This window comes from Gymnodraco acuticeps, unplaced genomic scaffold (genome assembly GCF_902827175.1).
Source record: "Gymnodraco acuticeps unplaced genomic scaffold, fGymAcu1.1, whole genome shotgun sequence".
NCBI classification, from domain to species: Eukaryota; Metazoa; Chordata; class Actinopteri; order Perciformes; family Bathydraconidae; genus Gymnodraco; species Gymnodraco acuticeps.
This window is the reverse complement of record NW_022991713.1, coordinates 108,162-127,775: the sequence shown is the minus strand read 5'-3', so window position 1 is coordinate 127,775 and position 19,614 is coordinate 108,162. Positions and strand designations below refer to the sequence as shown.

The 19,614-nt window shown below is 38.5% G+C and overlaps 2 protein-coding genes across 2 annotated transcripts; one reads left to right on the top strand and one right to left on the bottom strand.

Annotated features, from left to right (window-relative positions):
* Positions 1 to 205: 205 nt before the first annotated feature.
* On the bottom strand, positions 206 to 8,876 carry ctsf (cathepsin F). Its single transcript, XM_034198941.1, has 14 exons — positions 8,468 to 8,876; positions 7,551 to 7,661; positions 6,827 to 6,908; positions 5,963 to 6,024; positions 5,395 to 5,467; positions 4,250 to 4,363; positions 3,600 to 3,748; positions 3,390 to 3,486; positions 3,167 to 3,247; positions 2,215 to 2,334; positions 1,731 to 1,795; positions 1,503 to 1,593; positions 1,357 to 1,415; positions 206 to 1,147 (listed from the first exon to the last, which is right to left on the bottom strand). Exons 1-14 carry the CDS (start codon positions 8,711 to 8,713, stop codon positions 1,073 to 1,075), a joined length of 1,425 nt encoding a protein of 474 aa, XP_034054832.1. The 5' UTR covers positions 8,714 to 8,876; the 3' UTR covers positions 206 to 1,072.
* Positions 8,877 to 9,659: 783 nt separating this feature from the next.
* On the top strand, positions 9,660 to 19,514 carry aup1 (AUP1 lipid droplet regulating VLDL assembly factor). The gene is made up of 12 exons (XM_034198942.1): positions 9,660 to 9,968; positions 10,933 to 11,070; positions 11,569 to 11,719; positions 11,895 to 12,082; positions 12,566 to 12,638; positions 15,818 to 15,891; positions 16,155 to 16,221; positions 17,080 to 17,185; positions 17,321 to 17,458; positions 17,572 to 17,711; positions 17,940 to 18,028; positions 19,146 to 19,514. Exons 1-12 carry the CDS (start codon positions 9,928 to 9,930, stop codon positions 19,189 to 19,191), a joined length of 1,251 nt encoding a protein of 416 aa, XP_034054833.1. The 5' UTR covers positions 9,660 to 9,927; the 3' UTR covers positions 19,192 to 19,514.
* Positions 19,515 to 19,614: the final 100 nt, after the last annotated feature.

Sequence of the window (19,614 nt, the reverse complement as noted above, 5' to 3'; positions counted from 1 at the left end):
ACACACGTATTCAACACAATCTTAGTGCATGTTTATACAGTTTTCTCTACAAAAATGTGATCTTTGCAGTTTATGAATAAGGTTGATTATACAGTTTAATTCAATCATAGTAAAATGTGATGTTGTATTCGTTTGCGTTATCAATTGATTCAAATGAAATGTGTGGTTCAAGTGCATATAGGAAAACAAAACTGTACACAAAGAATTGGATTCCACACTTTTTTATTCAACCTTCATTCAAGTGTGACTGTCTAACAGCAGTTTTTACAATTTCATTGCAGTTACGATCGGAGCATATGTGCAGACCAATATATGGTAAAACTCCCATCTTTCAAAACTCCAGTGCTAAATAGCATTAGCATGAACACTGTTAAAAACATCAAAGAAAACCCACAAGACAGAACACTAACTACAATATTGCACGCTCTTCATCAAACTAGAAATCAGTTACTGTGAGGAAAAATGAGTTAAAAACCAAAACTGCATACAACACAGCAACCACTATGACCAAACGGAATAAAATCTGCACAAATACTTTACTTTAAAATAAGGATCAAAGTCCTAAGAAAAACTAGCTTTATTAGAGCTGGTATACTTTTAGTAAACTGACACGAGGTGTGAGGTATGAGGTATGAAGATGTGAGTTTGGTTTAACGGAAAAGTAACATCAGTAGGACTTTACGTGTGTGTGGTCTAGCGTTACCATACTTGTTGGGACCTACATCTGTTTACACAGTCACGTGTGGGGACTGGCTTCCCTTATGGGGACAAAATGGAGGTCCCCATGAGGGGAATCATTCATTTTAGGGTGAAGACTTGGTTAGGTTTAGGGTAAGGGTAAGGGTTAGGCATGTGTTGGTTATGGTTAAGGTTAGGATAAGTCTCCAGGAAATACATGTAAGTAAATGTAATGTCCCCTGAAGTGATGTGTGTGTGTGTGTGTGTGTGTGTGTGTGTGTGTGTGTGTGTGTGTGTGTGTGTGTGTGTGTGTGTGTGTGTGTGTGTGTGTGTGTAATCATCATGTGTTTTTGATCAATTGTGTGTGAGTGTGTGTATATTGGGTGTTGGTGGTTTAGTTGACGACAGCAGATGAGCACATCTGGTTGATCCCACACGCATTGGACCCCCTGTAGAGGTAGTAGTAACCCTGTATGAGAAAAGAGAGAGAGAAACAAATACACATGTAAAAAAACTCATTAGTTCTGTACAGCATCCCAAATCAAGAAATTCTGCCGATCATTAAATAAAAAAATCTGAATTTGGTTTTCCAACTGCTATATTTCCAAAAATAATAAATACATATTTTACTCACTCGAATCAACAAACAAAGACTGTAAGAAGGTGAGGTTGTCTTACCTGCTCTCCATAATCCTCTCCCCAGCTGTTTTTGATGGCCCAGAATGGGATATTTTTACCTGAAAGCACAGAAACTTTATTACACTTTATTACTTTATTATTAGTAAGTGGGTATATGAGTAAAAAAACTGAACAAAAACTCTTACGTTCTCCGTATCCCACCATCAGCACAGCGTGGTCGATCATCCAGGAGTTGCAGAAGATCTTCATAGGGTGAGACACACCCTTCCTGTAGAACTGCGGGAATGTAAAAGACAAAATGAATTAAATGTGGTTGCATGTCGATGATCCCATAAGGTGCAATTTGACATTATGTTATCTTTTGATGTATCATGTAGATAGAGGTGATGGTAGTGGTGGACAGAACTGCTTACCTGCATGGCGAAGGCATTCAGTGCAACAGAGACGGGTCCATTCTCAGCCAGCCAAGCTGCAATGTCTGTCAAAATATAATAAACACGTAGTCCATTGAATAGCTCTTTGTTACCTATTTTTACACAGCAAAATGATCAAGTAACATTAAATTAACCTGCAAAATCAACACCTACTCATTTCCACTTCCACTTATTTGAGTCATATTTTCATTTGACCTTCATCAATGCTTTGACCTAAGATACAAAATGAAAATGTTCTGAAACCGAGGTTCAGATTACTTCTTGACTGAGCTTTAAATAGAACTATTTTAGCCAACTAAATTGTATTTATTATAGGTTGGAAGTTTTCCTCCAGAACCCTCGACATAATTGTTTTGCCGTTTTCAGATGAATTGTTTTTAGGATATTCAAATATAAAATGATGATTTTCTGAAGCCACAGACTGTATGTCGTTATTCCCTCTCTACAGGCTCAGCCCACTCACCCTTCTCGTCCTTGGACAGCTCCACCGAGCTGTTGATGTAGGCGGCCACCTTCATGCTGGTGAAGTCACAGCTCTGCTTCTTGCCGGTGTAGGAGTAGTCTGTCTCTGTCTCCAGGCCACCTAAATAACACATGCAGGGGAACAAAGTGAAAAGCTTGCACACAGTATTAGCATTAATCACAAGAACACTTCCGCGGGGTGTTTAGATTAGCCGTGGGATGATGAAAACTTTTAATGTCATGATTATTCTGACAATGAGAGTTGTGATTCACAATATTATTATTTATTCAAATGAGTGTCTTCTAAAAATGACATTAAACAACGTAAAATGAAGATCCATTTCAGTGTAATACAAACAATCTTAAATATATATTTTCTTTTTTTCACCTTCACTACAATGATAGTTTATAGCTTCACTTTTAATGGAAATATATAAAGATATCAGGGTTTTTTCTAGAAAAATACAGTATGACGGCAATATTGTGGCGCTGATCTTGTATATATATATATATATATATATACACACATATAAATTATAGATGTATCAATTATCGCGAGAACATGACGCTCGTCTACAAGATGGCGACGCAGACGTAAACAACAACAGGATGTTGGAGGCCCATAAAAACAAAGCTGTCTATGCCGTCTGACGGTCTGTTTGACACGATTTTCCTATTTCTGGAGTAAATGTATTGTTTTGGACGAACAGAAATATGGTTTTCTGGCATCACTTTTACATTTTACGGGGAAAAACTGCATTTTGGTATGTGCAGCGCCCTTGTTATCTGGTTCAGACAAAACCCTGGATCCGATTATTCTTAGTGTTTTTTATCATGATCTGCAATTAAATCCTACATCGTCCCGCCCCTAGCTATCAATAAAAAGCTTTCACTTCCAAAGTAAAAGTATTGGGTATTTGAAGCTTAAATCTTTCATCTCAAGTCTTTCTTACCCAGCTTCTCTATAGCTTCGTAAGCGTTGGACGGCAGCCCGCCTTTGCACGCCTGGTCCAGCCCATCACAGTCAACCAGCTCTGAGAAGGACAACCAAATAAACTAATCAAAACATGACCTATATCTCGTAATATAAGGAAAGATATTTTTTTGAGAAGGAGCTAAATATAAAATGATTGTATCGTTTGTGTCTGTTTGGGTCTGTGCACATGTGTGTGTTACCTTGTTCAGAGAGGGACAGCAGCGTTCCATTTTTCAGGAACCACTGGCCTTCGATGTTGCCAGTCACAGAAAATGCCCAGCAGGATCCACACATACCCTGCGACACAAACAAACAGAAACACACACTCCAATCAGCAGGAAGTGGGCAGGAGGTGTAATGTATTCATGTTCCCCTGTTAATTAGGGTGACTCACCTATAATTAAACCTACCTGGTTCTTGATAGAACTGACAGCCCCGTGATCCCGCCAATCCCAGCTGGCAGGGGCGGGACCTCGGGCAGGAGGAGCCGGTTTCATTAGTCGGTGAAGATTCCATTGACTCAGCAGCGGGTTCAAGTATGCAGACTGGAACTCTTCCTCTGGAGGAAAACAGAAGAAGAGCAGACACACTTTAGTGTTACTCAAGAGGATATCTTGGTGGAGAAGCTGATACAACACAAGAAAAGCAGAAGGGGCCTTTCCTCACTTGAAACTGTGTTGAAATACACACACCACACACACACACACACACACACACACCATGTATACATCACTTCAGGGGACATTACATTTACTTACATGCATTTCCTGGAGACGTATCCTAACCTTAACCATAACCAACACATGCCTAACCCTAACCCTAACCAAGACTTCACCCTAAAATTAATGATTCCCCTCATGGGGACCTCCAATTTGTCCCCATAAGGGACTGTGTAGACACACACACACACACACACACACACACACACACACACACACACACACACACACACACACACACACACACACACACACACACACACACACACACACACACACACACACACACACACACACACACACACACACACACACACACACACACACACACACACACGTACCAGTCAGGTCGCTGAACTTGGTGACTCCATACTCGGCTGAGCCTTGGTCTAAAGTCTGCAGCTTCTCAGCGGTCTTCAGGTTCTCGTGGAAGACAAACAGACGATAATCTGCCTCTGCAGGATCAAAGGGATTCGAAGAAATTCAAAGACTTTATTAGTCACACGCAGAACAGCTCTTGGCAATACAAAGTGTCAGTCTCCTCCAACAATGAAACATCGGTATGATTGACAGATTTGGCCTTTAGCAGTCAAACACTCTGGCCTGGTTATTTATATGGTACATGTTATGTGACAGGTGTAAACACCCTGGGGTTTTGACAGGACACACAATTCTGGATGCAAAGCAACACATCAAATATCCTGTGACCCTCTCTTTTAGTCATTTTTTAAATGTGTTGGAGTCCTTTTAACTCCATTATAATAAATACATTTGTATACCAATAAACAAGAAATCCACAAAGATGTTTAAGATGAAATCCAAGGTATAACTTCAGCCTCATATGTCTATTTTCCAACAACCAGTTAGTCCTTATTTCATCTTTAATAGTTTGTTTTTATTATGTGCCACAGATTGAGATATAAACCCCTCCTTAGTCCACGCCATTTTTAAATGTCTTATTTGGGATTTTTTTGTGAGATGCTTATAAGCCATTGGTCCACAGGTGCTGAATGGATGTGGGATATTAAGCCTTATGTTTAGTCTTTCATACTGGGGTTTTTATTGCTTCAAACACTCAAAGGTTTTGTTTGTCATATGCACAAAGGCAACAGCATAGTTGTTGGCAATCAACATCTAAAGTCCTGTTATATTTATTGTATAATTGATATTATATTTTGGTCTTGTCAACAGTTTTCACGTCTCTCTGTCATTTAAAGCATCTGTGATTACAGTTAGAAAGCTAATGATGTTTTGCTTTGTACATTATCTGTGTAGTCTTTCTACGAGTGGGCTGTGAGCACACTAAGGCGGCAGGTTGTGAAAACAGGAAGGAATATGCACATTGCAATGTTTGTGGTGTATAATACATTAATAATAATAATAATACATTTTATTTTTAGGCGCCTTTCATGACACCCAAGGACACCGTACAATTAGATAAAAAATAAATAAATAAATAACATTAACATTAGTGTCAGTCCCTCACCCTCCTGGCTGCTGTAGTCCTTGTTGTATTTGACCATGAACTCTTTGAACTGGCCCAACAGCTCCACAGAGTCCTAGCAGATAAAGAGCAGACAAACAAACACACAGAATCAACGACACACCTTTTACCTTATCTCAAATCCCGCTGATGACAGTGAATGGACCACTTTAGTGATGAATTAAAAAAAAAAATTACATTTAGACATCACTATGAAACTTCCTCAATGTGATACTTTTGTAAAGACAGTTAGATTTTGTATTATATGTTTTTTGAAGCGTTATTTTTAGATATAAAAGGAATTATTATTAAATATGTACTAATTTGAAGACATTTCCAGAATAGAAATATGAATATCGGATAAAGCCAGGATGAACCTTTTTGTTTATTTAGTCGACATATTACAGTAAAATGTTGTGAGGAGGGCATTCAAGAAATGTTGTATAATTTGATCAGAAAATACTATCAACGGCCTTTAAACAAATCCATTTTCAGTATGTTTTTAGAAACTAAATGTTCTTTAAATCAGACTATAACAGATTTAGATCCAATTCCTCTGTAAAATGTTTACCTCCAGAGGCTGGCTGGTTGATGCATCGACGATGTTGTTTGTCTCTTCTTGTTGAACTTCAACTGATGAGAAAGACATCAGGACATGTTATGAGTCAGTATGCAGAACATCTTAATTAATGTGTCAGACAATACATGGATTGTAAATGAGTATGCCTATTCAATTGTTTTACTGGGCCTTTTTTTGTTTGCTTGTAAATCATCAGTCAATTGTGTATTCTTCATTAGATTATTTCTATTTTTTGTAATCATTTTCTTGAAATGTATATAAAATATGCACTTGACCTGATAACTATGTAATAAAACCCATGAATGTAATGACTTAATGAATATTGTATAGATAATGTTCTGATTTATATTGTAGTAACATTTCAGGTAGCAGATGTTAACATATTTTGAAGGATGATGTAATATTTTGAAAATAATTTTCTTAAATTCCTTATATCGTCAAAAGGCATAACACTATCGGTAAACATGTTTTGTACAACATCAGCCAGGACATTGCATTTGTTATAACACTTTTGATCAGGTCAAGTCAATTCATGACATTTTTTAGGAGTTTATAACATTATTGCGGGTCTAAAACACCATTTAAAAGATTATTTAACCACTTTTTAGAGCCACAGTTACCCTGGAACATACTGCTAATAAAACAGAGGAAGCAAAGCACATGGGATATTAGAAAGATAATATAGACAGCAGACTAATAGTAAGTGCTGTTAACCCTGATGTCTTATGGTAAGAATAAAGGCAAGATACCGGTGCAGAGGAACCACAGTCATTCATGTTGAACCACAGCTGTGTTATTCGGCTTTTATTAGACTAAAGCATGTGTTGACTGATCAATGTCAAAGGTCAAACTCACCTTTAGGCTGGCACTTCTGCTTGAGCAGAGTGGAAGTGCCCTGCCAGGGAATGTCCCACACTTCAAACAAACACACCTCCGTCTGACATAAACATGAAACGTCACAAGATAGAGATATGAATGGTTAATTAATATGATAGGTTTTCAAATACAGTGTATATTAAAGAAGTAGAATAATCTGTTTAGCACGATGCAGCCTAATCTCCCTTTAGATCATCTGTTTGACACCTGTATAAAGGCTGTTTTTAAAAATAGGAATGGATCGTCCCTCTAAAGTAAAAAGGAAACAAAGAAGTGTATGTGTTAGTGCTGTGTATGCATGCCTCTGGCTTGCATACACAGCACTAACACATACACTTCTTTGTTTCATAAAGCATTAGCAAGCTTGGGTTCACTTGAAGTCAAACTCAAGTCACAAGATCATATGACTGGTGACATATCTGCTGATTAAATACTAAAAATAAAATACCCCTCTGCAAAATATATGAAAACACAATTAGATGCACCTTTCCTTTTTTCAAAAAATACATCATTACGTCTTCTTATACAACCATGACAATGACCAACTTTGTCTTATTTATCAACAAAAACTCTGTCTTTCTGTCACACTCACACACACACACACACACACACACACACACACACACACAAACACACACACACACACACACACACAAACACACACACACACACACACACACACACACACACACACACAAACAACCTTGAGTTTCTGTATCTCGGGATAGAAGTCACATGTCCTGAGCATGGTGGATTTCTTGCATTGAGTGTTACTCAGTTCCACTGTGATGGAGTAGCGGATACCCTTGACAAGCTGAAAAGGGAACAAATACACAACAGACAGTGGTCAATTGTAATGTACAAACAGGGAAAAAATACTTCAATAAGAGAATTAATTCAAGATATAACTCTAATAGTGGTAAAGCCTAGTTTACTAGTGGCTATTCAATGTGTGTATTTGAATGTAATTTACCAGACTTTAGGGATTTTTACTGTTGTTTCTGGATGCTTCCATGCTGTATGGAGAGACCATATATACAGTCTATGGGAGAGACTATGGTGGCCCATACTGAACAGTGATAGACAAAGGGAGCTTGTACTGCACAAATGGATAAGGCAATTTGGTTGTAGTGTCAAGTCAGGTGTATTTCAAACAAATGACTTCCGGGCATAATGAAAATAATGAGGGGGAAATGCTGCTAGTAACCTTTCTCTGTATGCTTTACAGACAGTGAAAATATTAAAATAAATAACAAACTCAATGAGAAGTCTGTGAAAGATAAAACTAAAAGCATATTTTATTTTGTATTGTATACCTCTACGTAAGGAACATAAGGCAGACGAGTTTAGGCCATTATTTTGAAGGTAAGTCAGCGTATTTCCGGTCTTTGTTTAGCTAACTCTTGCTAGCGTGACGCAGTTTTAAATGGCCCTATTAGGTGATGTTGTTTACAAAAGATGGAGAACATATGTCTTACTCATCGGTCTTACTACAATGTAAAAAAACAGTATACAGACGACCAATTACAATTGCAACAGTCTGTTATGACAAATGATGACGATACAATGCCGTAATTAATTTAACATGTAAATATTGTAACAAATAACCCGTTTGTGCACCTGTTTGGTGGCCGAGAGGAGCCTGCTGACTTTGCGGAGGTGCATGGCGTTGGAGCCTTGGTTGTAGCGCTCCTCCGCGAACTGCAGAGCCTTCTTCAGCCCAGCGTCGGACTCATGCAGCCGGACGGGAGAGCCTGGAGGCCCGATCAGGGACCGGTCCATGTCCTCACCGAGCCCGAGGACCGAGCCCTGCACGGCGGCCAAGGCCAGCCACAGGATTACCGGACAGCCGAATCCGACCATCATGATGGTTTCGGTGTATTGTCAGAAAGAAATGTTCAGATTAAAAGATAGATGTGATGTTTTTCTTAGCTGACGAATCAATTTCAAACTCGTAAATATCAGCAGTGGTTATACAAGAGGTTTAGCGTTGTTGCCAAACAAAACAGGACTGAGGATGTGGGAGGAGACAGAGTATTAACAGGCGGGGTGTGTTCAAGAGACGTACACACACAATTTAACAGTGTTGCAAATCCGTAATAACAGATACAGATACAACATTACTTTATACATCAAAAGGACTACAATTGTGTGTACCTGGTTATCATATATATTAGTGACATGGTAAAGCAAAAATAAATTTTAAACGTTTGCTATTTAAATGGTTATATTTGATTTTACCACAAAATGTGAGGCAATCCCTACCTTTTGAAATACATTCGGGTCACCCCAGACACAATAATAATAAAGTGTATTCTTTTAAAATCTAGATAACGCACTTAGATATGCATTAAAACATATTTTAGACCACGGTCTCCCTTGCGTCATATTTCAATGTCCTCATGGATACTTTGATTTATAATTGTTCGACTAAATACGAATGAATTTTGTACAATCTCACTGCACAGTATTTTTAAAAGACTATACCTAAACAATATGGCAACATGTAATTATTATTATTATTAGATAATGGTCGTCGCAGCCAATTTCCAATTCTAATGTAATACATCCACCAGAGGGGGACATTATGTCGATGCCTTTTCATGAGGGGACTTTAATTTTGAAAATCCGAGACCAGACGAAGGTGAACTCATAAACTAATCTGGCTTTAAATGATTTATAAGGATTTATAAAGACGTCAGCAAAAGGGTACATTATTGTTCATTTGTATGGCAAAATTAGGAAACCTTTATTATGGCTCTGCTTTATTCAGTTGACATAAATGGATTTTTATTCTGGAGGATTCTGGCCGGAAGTGTTGTTGTTGTGTAGTGCTAGTGGAGCACAGGCGCTAGCGATGCTAGTACCGCAGACAGCAACATTTTTGCTAAGCTAACATTTCAAACTTGAAAAATAGACTGCTAGTTATTCCCGGGGGCATCGTGGGCATAATAACGTTAGCTGACGCTTAAGCCCACCGTGCGACAACATAGCTGCTCTGAACGTAATGACTAATTTATTTGTAGGGATCAGTTTGTATTCTTAGCATTAGCCTCCGAGCAAAGGTCTGACTGGCAGACATGGAGAACCGGGGGATTGAAGATATGTTCGACTTTCGTCGGTAAGTCAGCTAACTGCAGCTAGCTAATGCAAGCTGTTGTTCACCTTCAGCTAACGCTAATTAGCCGCATTAGCATGGATGTTACGGTCGTATCCAGTGTGTTAAAAAAATATATAGTAACGTTATCTGCAGTGACGTGTAATGTTTGTCCGCTAGCATTAACACACATTGCGGAAGGCTTCTCAGTCCAAACGAGAGGCTATTTAGTATTGTATTAACTTGAGCCAGCTAGCTATCATAGCTGTGGTATGGTGACGTTAACGTTTTATTGCTAACTTTTGTTATGCAACCTTGTGCAATACTCATCTCAGTAAACATGTCGCCCAGCCATTCACTGTAGCGTTAAACGAGCCGTGTAAGGGAAGCTAGCTTGGCCTTACACGGTGGTTAAAGTTGACTTCGTAAAATGACTCTTAAAGAACAGAGCTAAGTTTCCTGAACGTCTAAAGCGTGCACAGTAGAATGAGCTAATGTTGAACCTCTACATAGAGTACCATGGCCATTACCCGTCACCTCCGATTTGAAAAGTATATTTTGTGCTTGGCCAATATGTACTACACACCAATACAAGTATCTTTCACATCAATGCAGGTGGGACATGGGGCCTGTAGGTGCACCAGTGCACATTTGTGTGTGGGATTTTAGGCCAGAATAGGACTACTTTGATATAAAACATCCCGAGTGTTCTAAAGCACCCAACCTTAAAGACAATCAAGTAGCGACACGTGTAATAACGTGTGGGAAATGAACGCTACGGGCTGTAATACAACATGGAAAATCAAGTTTCAAACAATAATTGATCCAGCAGTGAATAATTAACATACTAAATCTGAGATGCGTGCTCAGTCATCATGTAAGACCTATTGTAATTCATGTAGACTGTAAATATTTCATCTGCTATAACATTTAAGTTCAAGTTCTCTCCACTGAATTAAAACATGTTTTGCAACTTTTCCTTTGACAGGTTTCCCAAAGATGCTCTAGTCCTCCTACTGTTGCTGATTTACTTTCCAGTTGGTATCTGTTTGATGCTAATACGGATTTTTGTTGGTGTTCACGTGTTCTTGGTCAGCTGTGCACTTCCAGAGAGTTTTATTAGAAGGCAAGTATTTAACATTATACAGTGTACATTTCTCTATGGTCCATTTTACCCTCAACAGTGTTGACAATGCTGTTGTAGTTACTGTTTGTGTATCATTAAGAGTAATCTTTTAATAATATAAGAGTGTGTATCCATGTCTTAATATGAGGAAGTGGGAACAGTTTATGTTATCATACGCTATATAATGCATACTTTGTAATTAATTTAAATAATTGCGTAATGGCTGCCTCAGTTAAAATGACGCTATTAATCACAGCCACCCCATACAAAACTGCAAAGGCTTAAGTGCTAGTTGCACTCTATTTGTTAGTGTTGATAACTCTTACATTTCAGATGGTATTTGGCTTTCAGTCACTTCAATGTTAAGTTAAAGGTAATGATTGTGGGAATGAAGAGCCATAAAGCAGTGATACACCATGTATGTTCTAGATAATTGCCCACTACATATTAAGATAATCATCCCGATTAACTTCAGCTTTATTCCTTTTGTTCTCTTAGATTTATTGTCAGGATTATGTGCTCAGTCCTGGGGATGCACGTGAGAACGAAGAACCCTCGCTCCAGGGACAAAAACACCAAGCTGTACATATGCAACCATGTGACAGAGTTCGACCACAACATAATCAACCTTCTGACCCCCTGCCATACCGTGAGTGTTTGTCTTTTAGATGGGCTAAACCATGTCTCAGTTTCCTGTACAAGTGTGCACCTGTGAGTTTCAGCGCTGATGCAACGTTGGCATTATTTTTGGTTTAACCAGTGCTGGTATTGTTTCTGCTGAATGAAATGTTGGTGAGATGCTCTGTCTCTTTCTGCGCCTTTAGCCCCAGTTAGAGGGCTCCACCGGCTTTGTGTGCTGGGCCAGAGGCTTCATGGAGATCCATTCAGCATCTGGCCAGGGAGCCATAGGAGACACTCTCCAGAGGTACTGCTCCACTGAGGGCACCTCCCCGCTGCTCCTGTTCCCCGAAGAGGAGACCACCAACGGCCGCGCTGGCCTGCTGAAGTTCAGGTTAGTGCCATCAGGATCTGCCTAATGTTTGACTAATGTCACTGAGGCGACAGTTATCATTTCTCTGTGGAAATTGGTTGATGCAATGTGAGCAAAAAGTATGAATAGCTGAACAAATGTAGTGTTGTTCCTGCAAGTTCTATCTTTAGCCTTCCTTTCTGTTTTTGCTAGTCATTTCTGTTGACCTGAAACAGTGAAGCCAGCCCTATAGGACAGCAGTGAGTGTTTGGAATATATCATTATCTGCACTTAGAGACAGGGTTTGGCCAATTCTTCATTTCAATTGATAATATCTTTGACCTACCAGTTACCTGACAGTTTGCCTTATGATTCTGCTACGTATTAATTTGTTTGCAAATAAAATAAATTTGACATGTTTAGAAATCAATTCCTCTTGAGTGAAAAAAGCCACATTTAGCTATTTATTTAAAGCATACAACCTCAAAAACTAACACACTAATGATATACACTTTCCCTTCTCAGTTCTTGGCCTTTCTCACTGACTGACTCCATTCAACCTGTGGCCTTACGAGTGACCAGACCGTTGATTGCTTTGGTAATTATATTTGAACTTGCATTTAAGACAGCAACACAGTGAATGGATAAATAAACAAGAAGATCTGAATACCGATACAAATATATGCTTATTTTGAATGTACGGCCTTAACTGTTTGAATCTTACATGCGCTCTAGACCAGGGGTTCCCAACCTTTATTGTGCCAAGGACCGGCAGATACATTAAAACAAAATCGCGGACCGGTTGTCAATTTGAACTGATTTTAATATTTACTCACCACCAGCAGGTAGCAAGTGAGGCTAATTGTAGCCTATGTAACAGCCTGAACAAATACTAGAACAATATGCATCCAAAACATATTAATGTTTAAAAAAGAACCGGTGTCGTTTTTTGGTTTTTCGGAAAACCTGACGTTATTCAGTTTTTAAACAGATAAATCAACGTTTTGGTTTTGTTTGTATGATTTACGGATAATCCAGTGAATGCTGGGAAAACAAGGAGAAGGCGCATTATTGCACTTAAATGATTCAATACATCCTTTGTACTGAAGTATTCAAAAGTTAAAATTATTACATTTTTAATATAAATGATTTGCTGTGGCCAAATGTTTTCATTGCATTTACAGACCCTGAACTCTCTGATACCACCCAATGAATGCACTGACTTGCTTGTAGAACCACGCAACACAAAGCAGATAGCAACACCAATAACAACTTAAGCATAGACATTTAAAAAAGGACGGCTACCCTATTTTTGTATATTTTACATTTGTATTTAAACAAAAAGCCCTAACAAAACATCAGGGCTCTATGTCTATGTCAAAATACAGCAACAGCTGACGTAGAATCTTAAAAAATAAAAATAATCTTAAATAAATAACATAATGAAAATAAATATTGCAATGCTCAAAACAGCAGCAAATAACAGTCTCTATCATACAAAAAACATAATAAAAATAAATGTATTGTAATGTGCAAAACAGTAGTAGCCTATCAAACAGTCTCTAATGAACCTACCACCGTCAACTATCAAACTGTAACCTTTTCTTTTTCTTTTCAGGGCAGATTGGCATTGAGGAAGACCAAGTGCCTCAGCTTAGAGGGGTTGATCTGGTTTCTTCTCTCTGTTATTATCTGCCCTGTTTTAGAAAAGATCCTTTCTGAGGGGACTGATGTGTCTACAATGCATAGTCGCCGTGTTCTCAAGTGCCTGTGGAGGTTGTTTGTGGACCTTGCTCTATATGAGAGCTTCATCATGTTGCAAATGCTCTTTGAGCCGGCTCGTTCGCGACACTACTCTACACCCCTGGCCGACATATCCTTAAAATGAAGTCCGAGTTTGAAATATATCTCAAATAATGCTTGCACTGCCATTTCCCCACATAAACATAACAGTCTGCAATTAAACGGTTGTCTCCTGTGCGCTCCTCTTCCTACTTGGCGCACCGGTAACTTTCTCGTGCGCACGAGAGGCTGAGACCCTATAGGCTCTATAGAGGATCCGCCGAATCCCTCGGAACATCATAAAAGCCATTTTTAACAGTTTTCTAGTGAAAGTTTAACCAGGCTACTGGATGAAATAATATGACTGGTATAGGTGCAAAAATTAAACACTTTTTGAAAAAAATATTATGATAAAATATTTTTATATATTTATAATTCTGCAAATATTACGATAAACTCACAGCTAATTCGCGGCCCGGCAGTAACACCTCCGCGGACCGGGGGTTGGGAACCCCTGCTCTAGAGTATGAGTGTTGCACAACAAGTACAAGGAGAAGATATTTCTATGATTGCAAAATGAGTGAACTCTCCTGGAAGGAGCGAGTGCTGCTTTAGTCTAATCCAGCCATCTCAGTACCGAGAATAATTAAGTGTAGTGTTGATGTAGGGGTGGGCGATATTGAAAAATACAATATCACGATATTTTTCAAGCAGTATCACGATATTTTTTCATGTCGGTTATTATGGTTATTTTTCAAGTTACTTAACAGTACAACCACCTACAAGGTAACACAAACTAAAATAAAAAGGAGTAACAGACCAAAATACCATTTCAAGCTGGTTTTAATTCTGCAATGAATCCCTGAATGAACAGTTCAACAGGAATTTTGATATGGCTTCCTCAGTGTTCAAGTAGGTAGGCCTACACCCTACAACACACGTTAACACTGGTTTCTTCACCAAGTAAAGTGCACTCTCTTGCTAAATAAAATAAAAATATTCAAGGCACAGTTTCTCAGAATAAAAATGCACTTTCTGTTTTAGGTAGCACTAGCAGTGATGTAACATCAATAAACATGAGAATGAGAGTAAAACATCAATGAGGAAAAGTCCGTGCCAAACAATTAAAATGTAAACTTTAGACTTGAAGTGCAATCAAAGACTTTAACATATCTGAACATCTGTTTCAAAAGGGAAAAACAATATAAATACCTTTATTGATAAAATAAAATATAAGCCAACAGAATCAACCAAGACAATAAATTAAGTGCAATACTGTCTGAATCCTGACTAGACAGCTTGGTTTTGACTAACCGTTATCAGTATTTAGTTACTTCGGCATCATTTTGAAACGTGTATTACAATTAAATCACGATAAAATAGGTTAATTTTGTCGTAGTTGGTTTCCACCACAGTATTTACATGGATATAAGCCCCGCCCCCTCTCCAGCGCGTCCTGTTTGAATGACAGGAGTAAACACAGCTGACAGCCGCGGTGAAACTCCAGCGGTTAGAGCGATGAGAATATTCGCATCGCGTCCGTTGTGAACGCAGCATAATGCAGTTCAGAAACCACTGTTCTGACGCTTTTAAAGCAACTTCGAGATGTTGGCAGTATCAGGGGCACGCAGGCCATGGTGGCCGTAGGATGTTCAATTATTTTCGGGGCTTCGCGGCCAGACCGAGGGGCAATGACGGCATGGCCGCCGTGAAAATCCTACCCTGGTGCACTCGCAGCACTCACATTCTATGACTGAGTGACTCTCTGTATCACGATAGATATGATATCTCTGAAAAGGCATATCGTGGAGACCTAATATCGTCTCGACGATATATATCGTCATATCGCCCACCCCTATGTTGATGTGTGCTGCAGATATTTTTAAATAGCTGCAGGATTGTCTGGGGCACCTGGACACTGACACAGCTATGACTTTCCCATGACACTGTAATACATCCATGTGATTGACTTTGTTGTGTTTTGTCTGTTCACAGAGCACACCTGACTCGAGCTGGATGAAGGAGCTCTTATGGACATTTTTTGCTCCATGTACAGTGTATCATGTAAGGTACTAAACCATTTGTATCATTACTTCTATCAGCAATTGCTTTTTCAAAGTGGAATCCAGATATTGAAGCCAAAAGATCAATGACAAAAATGATTTGTTTTCTTATACATTGAGGTAGTTTTGTGTTGAAAAATCACTCAATATTTTAAAACTAAAATGTTTGCTTTTTGCTTTGAGTTTCAAACTATTTTGAATATTTCTGCTGCAATAATAGTTCTTGTACTTCAAACGTTGTTGTTTCTTTGTGTTCATTTTCTTCCCAGCTGGCTCCCGACAGTATCCAGACAAGATGGCGAGTCCACACAGGAGTTTGCCAACAAAGTCCAGGAGGTAAAACCAATGTTTGCCGGTTGAGTGGATTTGTTAAAGCTTTAATTTTTCTAACAATATAAACAAATCAAAAGTTACACTTGGTCCCTCTTTGGTGAACCTCAAAGATGTTTGCTTTAATAAGACAAAAAAAGAAGGCACCATTATAATTTCTTTATGATTTTTCCCCTCTATGTTTTTTGATCAGACTCTTTTTTTAAAGGTCTCCTATCTTGCAAAATGCACATTTGTACGTCTTCCATACATAAAGATGTGTCCCCGGTGTGTCAGGGAACTCACAACGTGTCAGAAAACAAAACCCTCTCTCTTTTCCTCCGTGCCCAAATCTCTAAAAACGGGGGTACAGCGGAGCTGATCCAGATTTGTGTCCGATATGACGTAAACATGTGCTTTAAGAATATTAAATAAAACAGAATTAAAATATTATATAGGCATAAGAACTTTTACAGAAGCTTTTGTACTATAATATTAAGCACTAATAAATATGTAAAAATGTATATATTACATTATAAAAAGTGGTGTTTAAATATTATTAAAATATTAAAGATGAAAACCAGTTTATTCCTTAGCATTTACAGAGTACTAAAGTTATACTCTTCAGTGTTATTAAAATATGTTTTCTGTTTGTTAGTGTCTCACATACTTATTATTGCAATATATCAGGACATTCTTAAAATTGGGCACAAACGGAACATTTAACTCCAATGTCTAATAATATGATAAAATGATGAAGTGAAAGCATTTTGGATTACCGGATGTAATCGGCCACTTGGCTGGTTGGCGAAGCTTCAGTCGCAAAGCAGTTATTCTAGTTTGCCTTTGTGCTGTGAACTAAAGGTGTGTCGGTTTGTCTTTCAGCTCCTGGCTGGGGAACTGGGCCTGGTCTCCACTAAGATCACTAAAGCCGATAAAGCAGAGCACATCAAACGGACCAAAAGACACACCGTATCACAAGCATCTACAAGTAAGTCTATTACAAAATCTAAAGGATCAAAATGAAAATATTTGATTCGTCCCAGGAGAAAACAGCTCCATTTAAAAAAGAAATAAAATATAAATAACAAATATCATACAATGCCGTTCTTCTCCCTTCCCCTAGGTGCCAGACCAGCATCTATCGGCCTTGGATTCATGGTCCAGAGTTTGGGTACGGATGATCATAGGATTGCTAAGATGGCCCAACAGGTGCAGGACGTGCTGCCTCACGTCCCGCTGAATGTCATCGCAAAGGACTTAGGTAGGGCCGCTAACTCTGCTTCATCCTTCCTTTACATTTGTAACACATTCTTCATACACTTGAGCAGGGTTTGGATATCTGTGAACTTACAGTTGTCTTTTGATTGTGTTCAGCTGAAACCAATTGTGTGGACACCACCATAACTAATCTGCTGGAGAGCAAGGAGGAAGGTCCGATGGAAGCAACCGGGACGTCAACGTTTGGGTCTTCGATGAACAACTCCTATTCCTCTGTCCCTGCCCCCACCATAAAGGTTTGTCAGGGCTCTGCAGAATGATTTGTTAGAGAGAAACTCCCTCATGAGAGATCCCCAAAAAGCAGAAAAGGGCCTCTTTAAATACATTTACAATTTACAGTTAGGTCAACAATCTTTCTTGTGCAAGTCCTATTTTATTTTATTTGCCAGTAAATACAATCCATCTAACTGTTTTTTTCTTATTATTAAGAAATAATAATAATAATGTTCTCTTTTCGTCCACAGCCTGCTGCCAAATGTTTCGGGAGATACCCAGTTGACAGACATTTGTCTCTCCAAGAGAGAAAAGAAGCACTGTATAATTTTGCAAGAAGGTGAGATATTCCTGCCATAAGCAGTGTCACATAGTTACATCACACTTGGAGAATATTGTATTTTAAGCAAGACGAGCAGAATGTCTGTTAATTGTTGTTGTTTGGGCAGAAAGGTGGAGTAAAAGTTTCCATTATACCCTCAACTATTGTTTAAAGGTGGGGTAGGTAAGTTTCAGAAACCGGCTCGAGTGCACTAACATTTGAAAGTACACAGCCGAAAAGAATCCGCCCCTTCCTTCAGACTTCCTTACAGAGCACCTCCTCCAACATACATGAACGCACAATGCACGCCCAATGAGGGCACGAGATACATTTGTGCGTGCACGAGATGGAAGGCTGACAGACAGGGCGGCAATCTAATCCGTTTAGCTGGCCCGGCTAAATGGATTGGTTGTACTTTTTACAGTACCACGGCTTCCACAGATGACATTTTTTTATGGATTTATTGTCAAAGCACTTAAGATATTCATTGCTATCGGGATGTTAAGAGCATTCCATGGAATATAACAAAAAGTGTATCTCGAGCCGGTTTCTGAAACTTACCTACCCCACCTTTAAGTAATACATTCTGGAATAGTCTATTCGGTTCATGTTATAAAGACACCTCTAAATTAAGCTATCACTATGCACAATATTCATTTGATTTGAGATTTACTTTGAATTCCTTTTTTTGTGTCATTTAAGATGTATTCTGAAAAGTCAGTGAAGGATTACAAATCAAGAGAAATGTAGGACTGACCAACCCTCCTTACTATACTCTCTCTGGCATTACGCTGAGCATATTCCAGAAAATGTGTCGCCATTTTGAAAGTGACAATGCGTGCAAATACTTAGTTTTACTTAAAAGCTGCAATGTATCAATATTTGTGAACAATGGGTCCAATAACTGGTTACTGTGAAATAGGTGAATTGTAGTGATAAACTGTAATAGTCAAAAGCACACTCTGAAGCACACTTTTTCTCTATTGAGTATAACCAACTATTACTTTGGGACAAATATAATTTAGATGTGCAGCTGCACTGTCTGTAAAGTTGTGTTTGTTCCACATTGTAATATATACCAGGCATATGTAAGTAAAAGAAGCACTGACTGTTATATCTGTTTTTCCTCATCCAGACGCTACATCGAGAAACACGGATTGGATCAAGAAGACAGTCAATGAACTCGCTTTGGGTCAAGCCATCATTGATAATATGTCAGAGAGAAGCATATTCAACCTGCATAGCTGTCTAAATTGAATGGTGATTTTATATTCCGTCAACAGGTTCTGTTGCAAAACAGATCTTGTTAATTGCAAATAAAGGTGACAAGTGTTCAGAACATGTTACGTTGATGGAATGGTGATTATGCATGTGTTTAATTCTTCATCCTGGCTGGTACATAATTTTGATAACAATTTGTATTACGATCCACTGACTGAATCATCTATTTATTTTTATAATGTCCAGAGTCGTTGATGAAAAATAAAGTTCAGCTTGACCTTAAGAAATGTGTCACTGATGCTGTTTCAATTAAAGGTTGAAGCAAAAGTCCACAACGTGGATGAAGTAGAAAATGATTCAACTGAAATGTGATTTGCATATAA

Excerpts from the sequence above, each read along its gene's own strand:
- ctsf (XM_034198941.1), bottom strand. The coding sequence starts at position 8,713 with ATGATGGTCGGATTCGGCTGTCCGGTAATCCTGTGGCTGGCCTTGGCC. Across the intron at positions 6,909-7,550 it reads CCGAGATACAGAAACTCAAG|ACGGAGGTGTGTTTGTTTGA; the intron begins GTTGTTTGTGTG and ends TGTTTATGTCAG. Across the intron at positions 3,487-3,599 it reads TCAGTTCTATCAAGAACCAG|GGTATGTGTGGATCCTGCTG; the intron begins GTAGGTTTAATT and ends TTTGTGTCGCAG.
- aup1 (XM_034198942.1), top strand. The coding sequence starts at position 9,928 with ATGGAGAACCGGGGGATTGAAGATATGTTCGACTTTCGTCG. Across the intron at positions 17,712-17,939 it reads TCCCTGCCCCCACCATAAAG|CCTGCTGCCAAATGTTTCGG; the intron begins GTTTGTCAGGGC and ends TTTCGTCCACAG. Across the intron at positions 18,029-19,145 it reads CTGTATAATTTTGCAAGAAG|ACGCTACATCGAGAAACACG; the intron begins GTGAGATATTCC and ends TTCCTCATCCAG.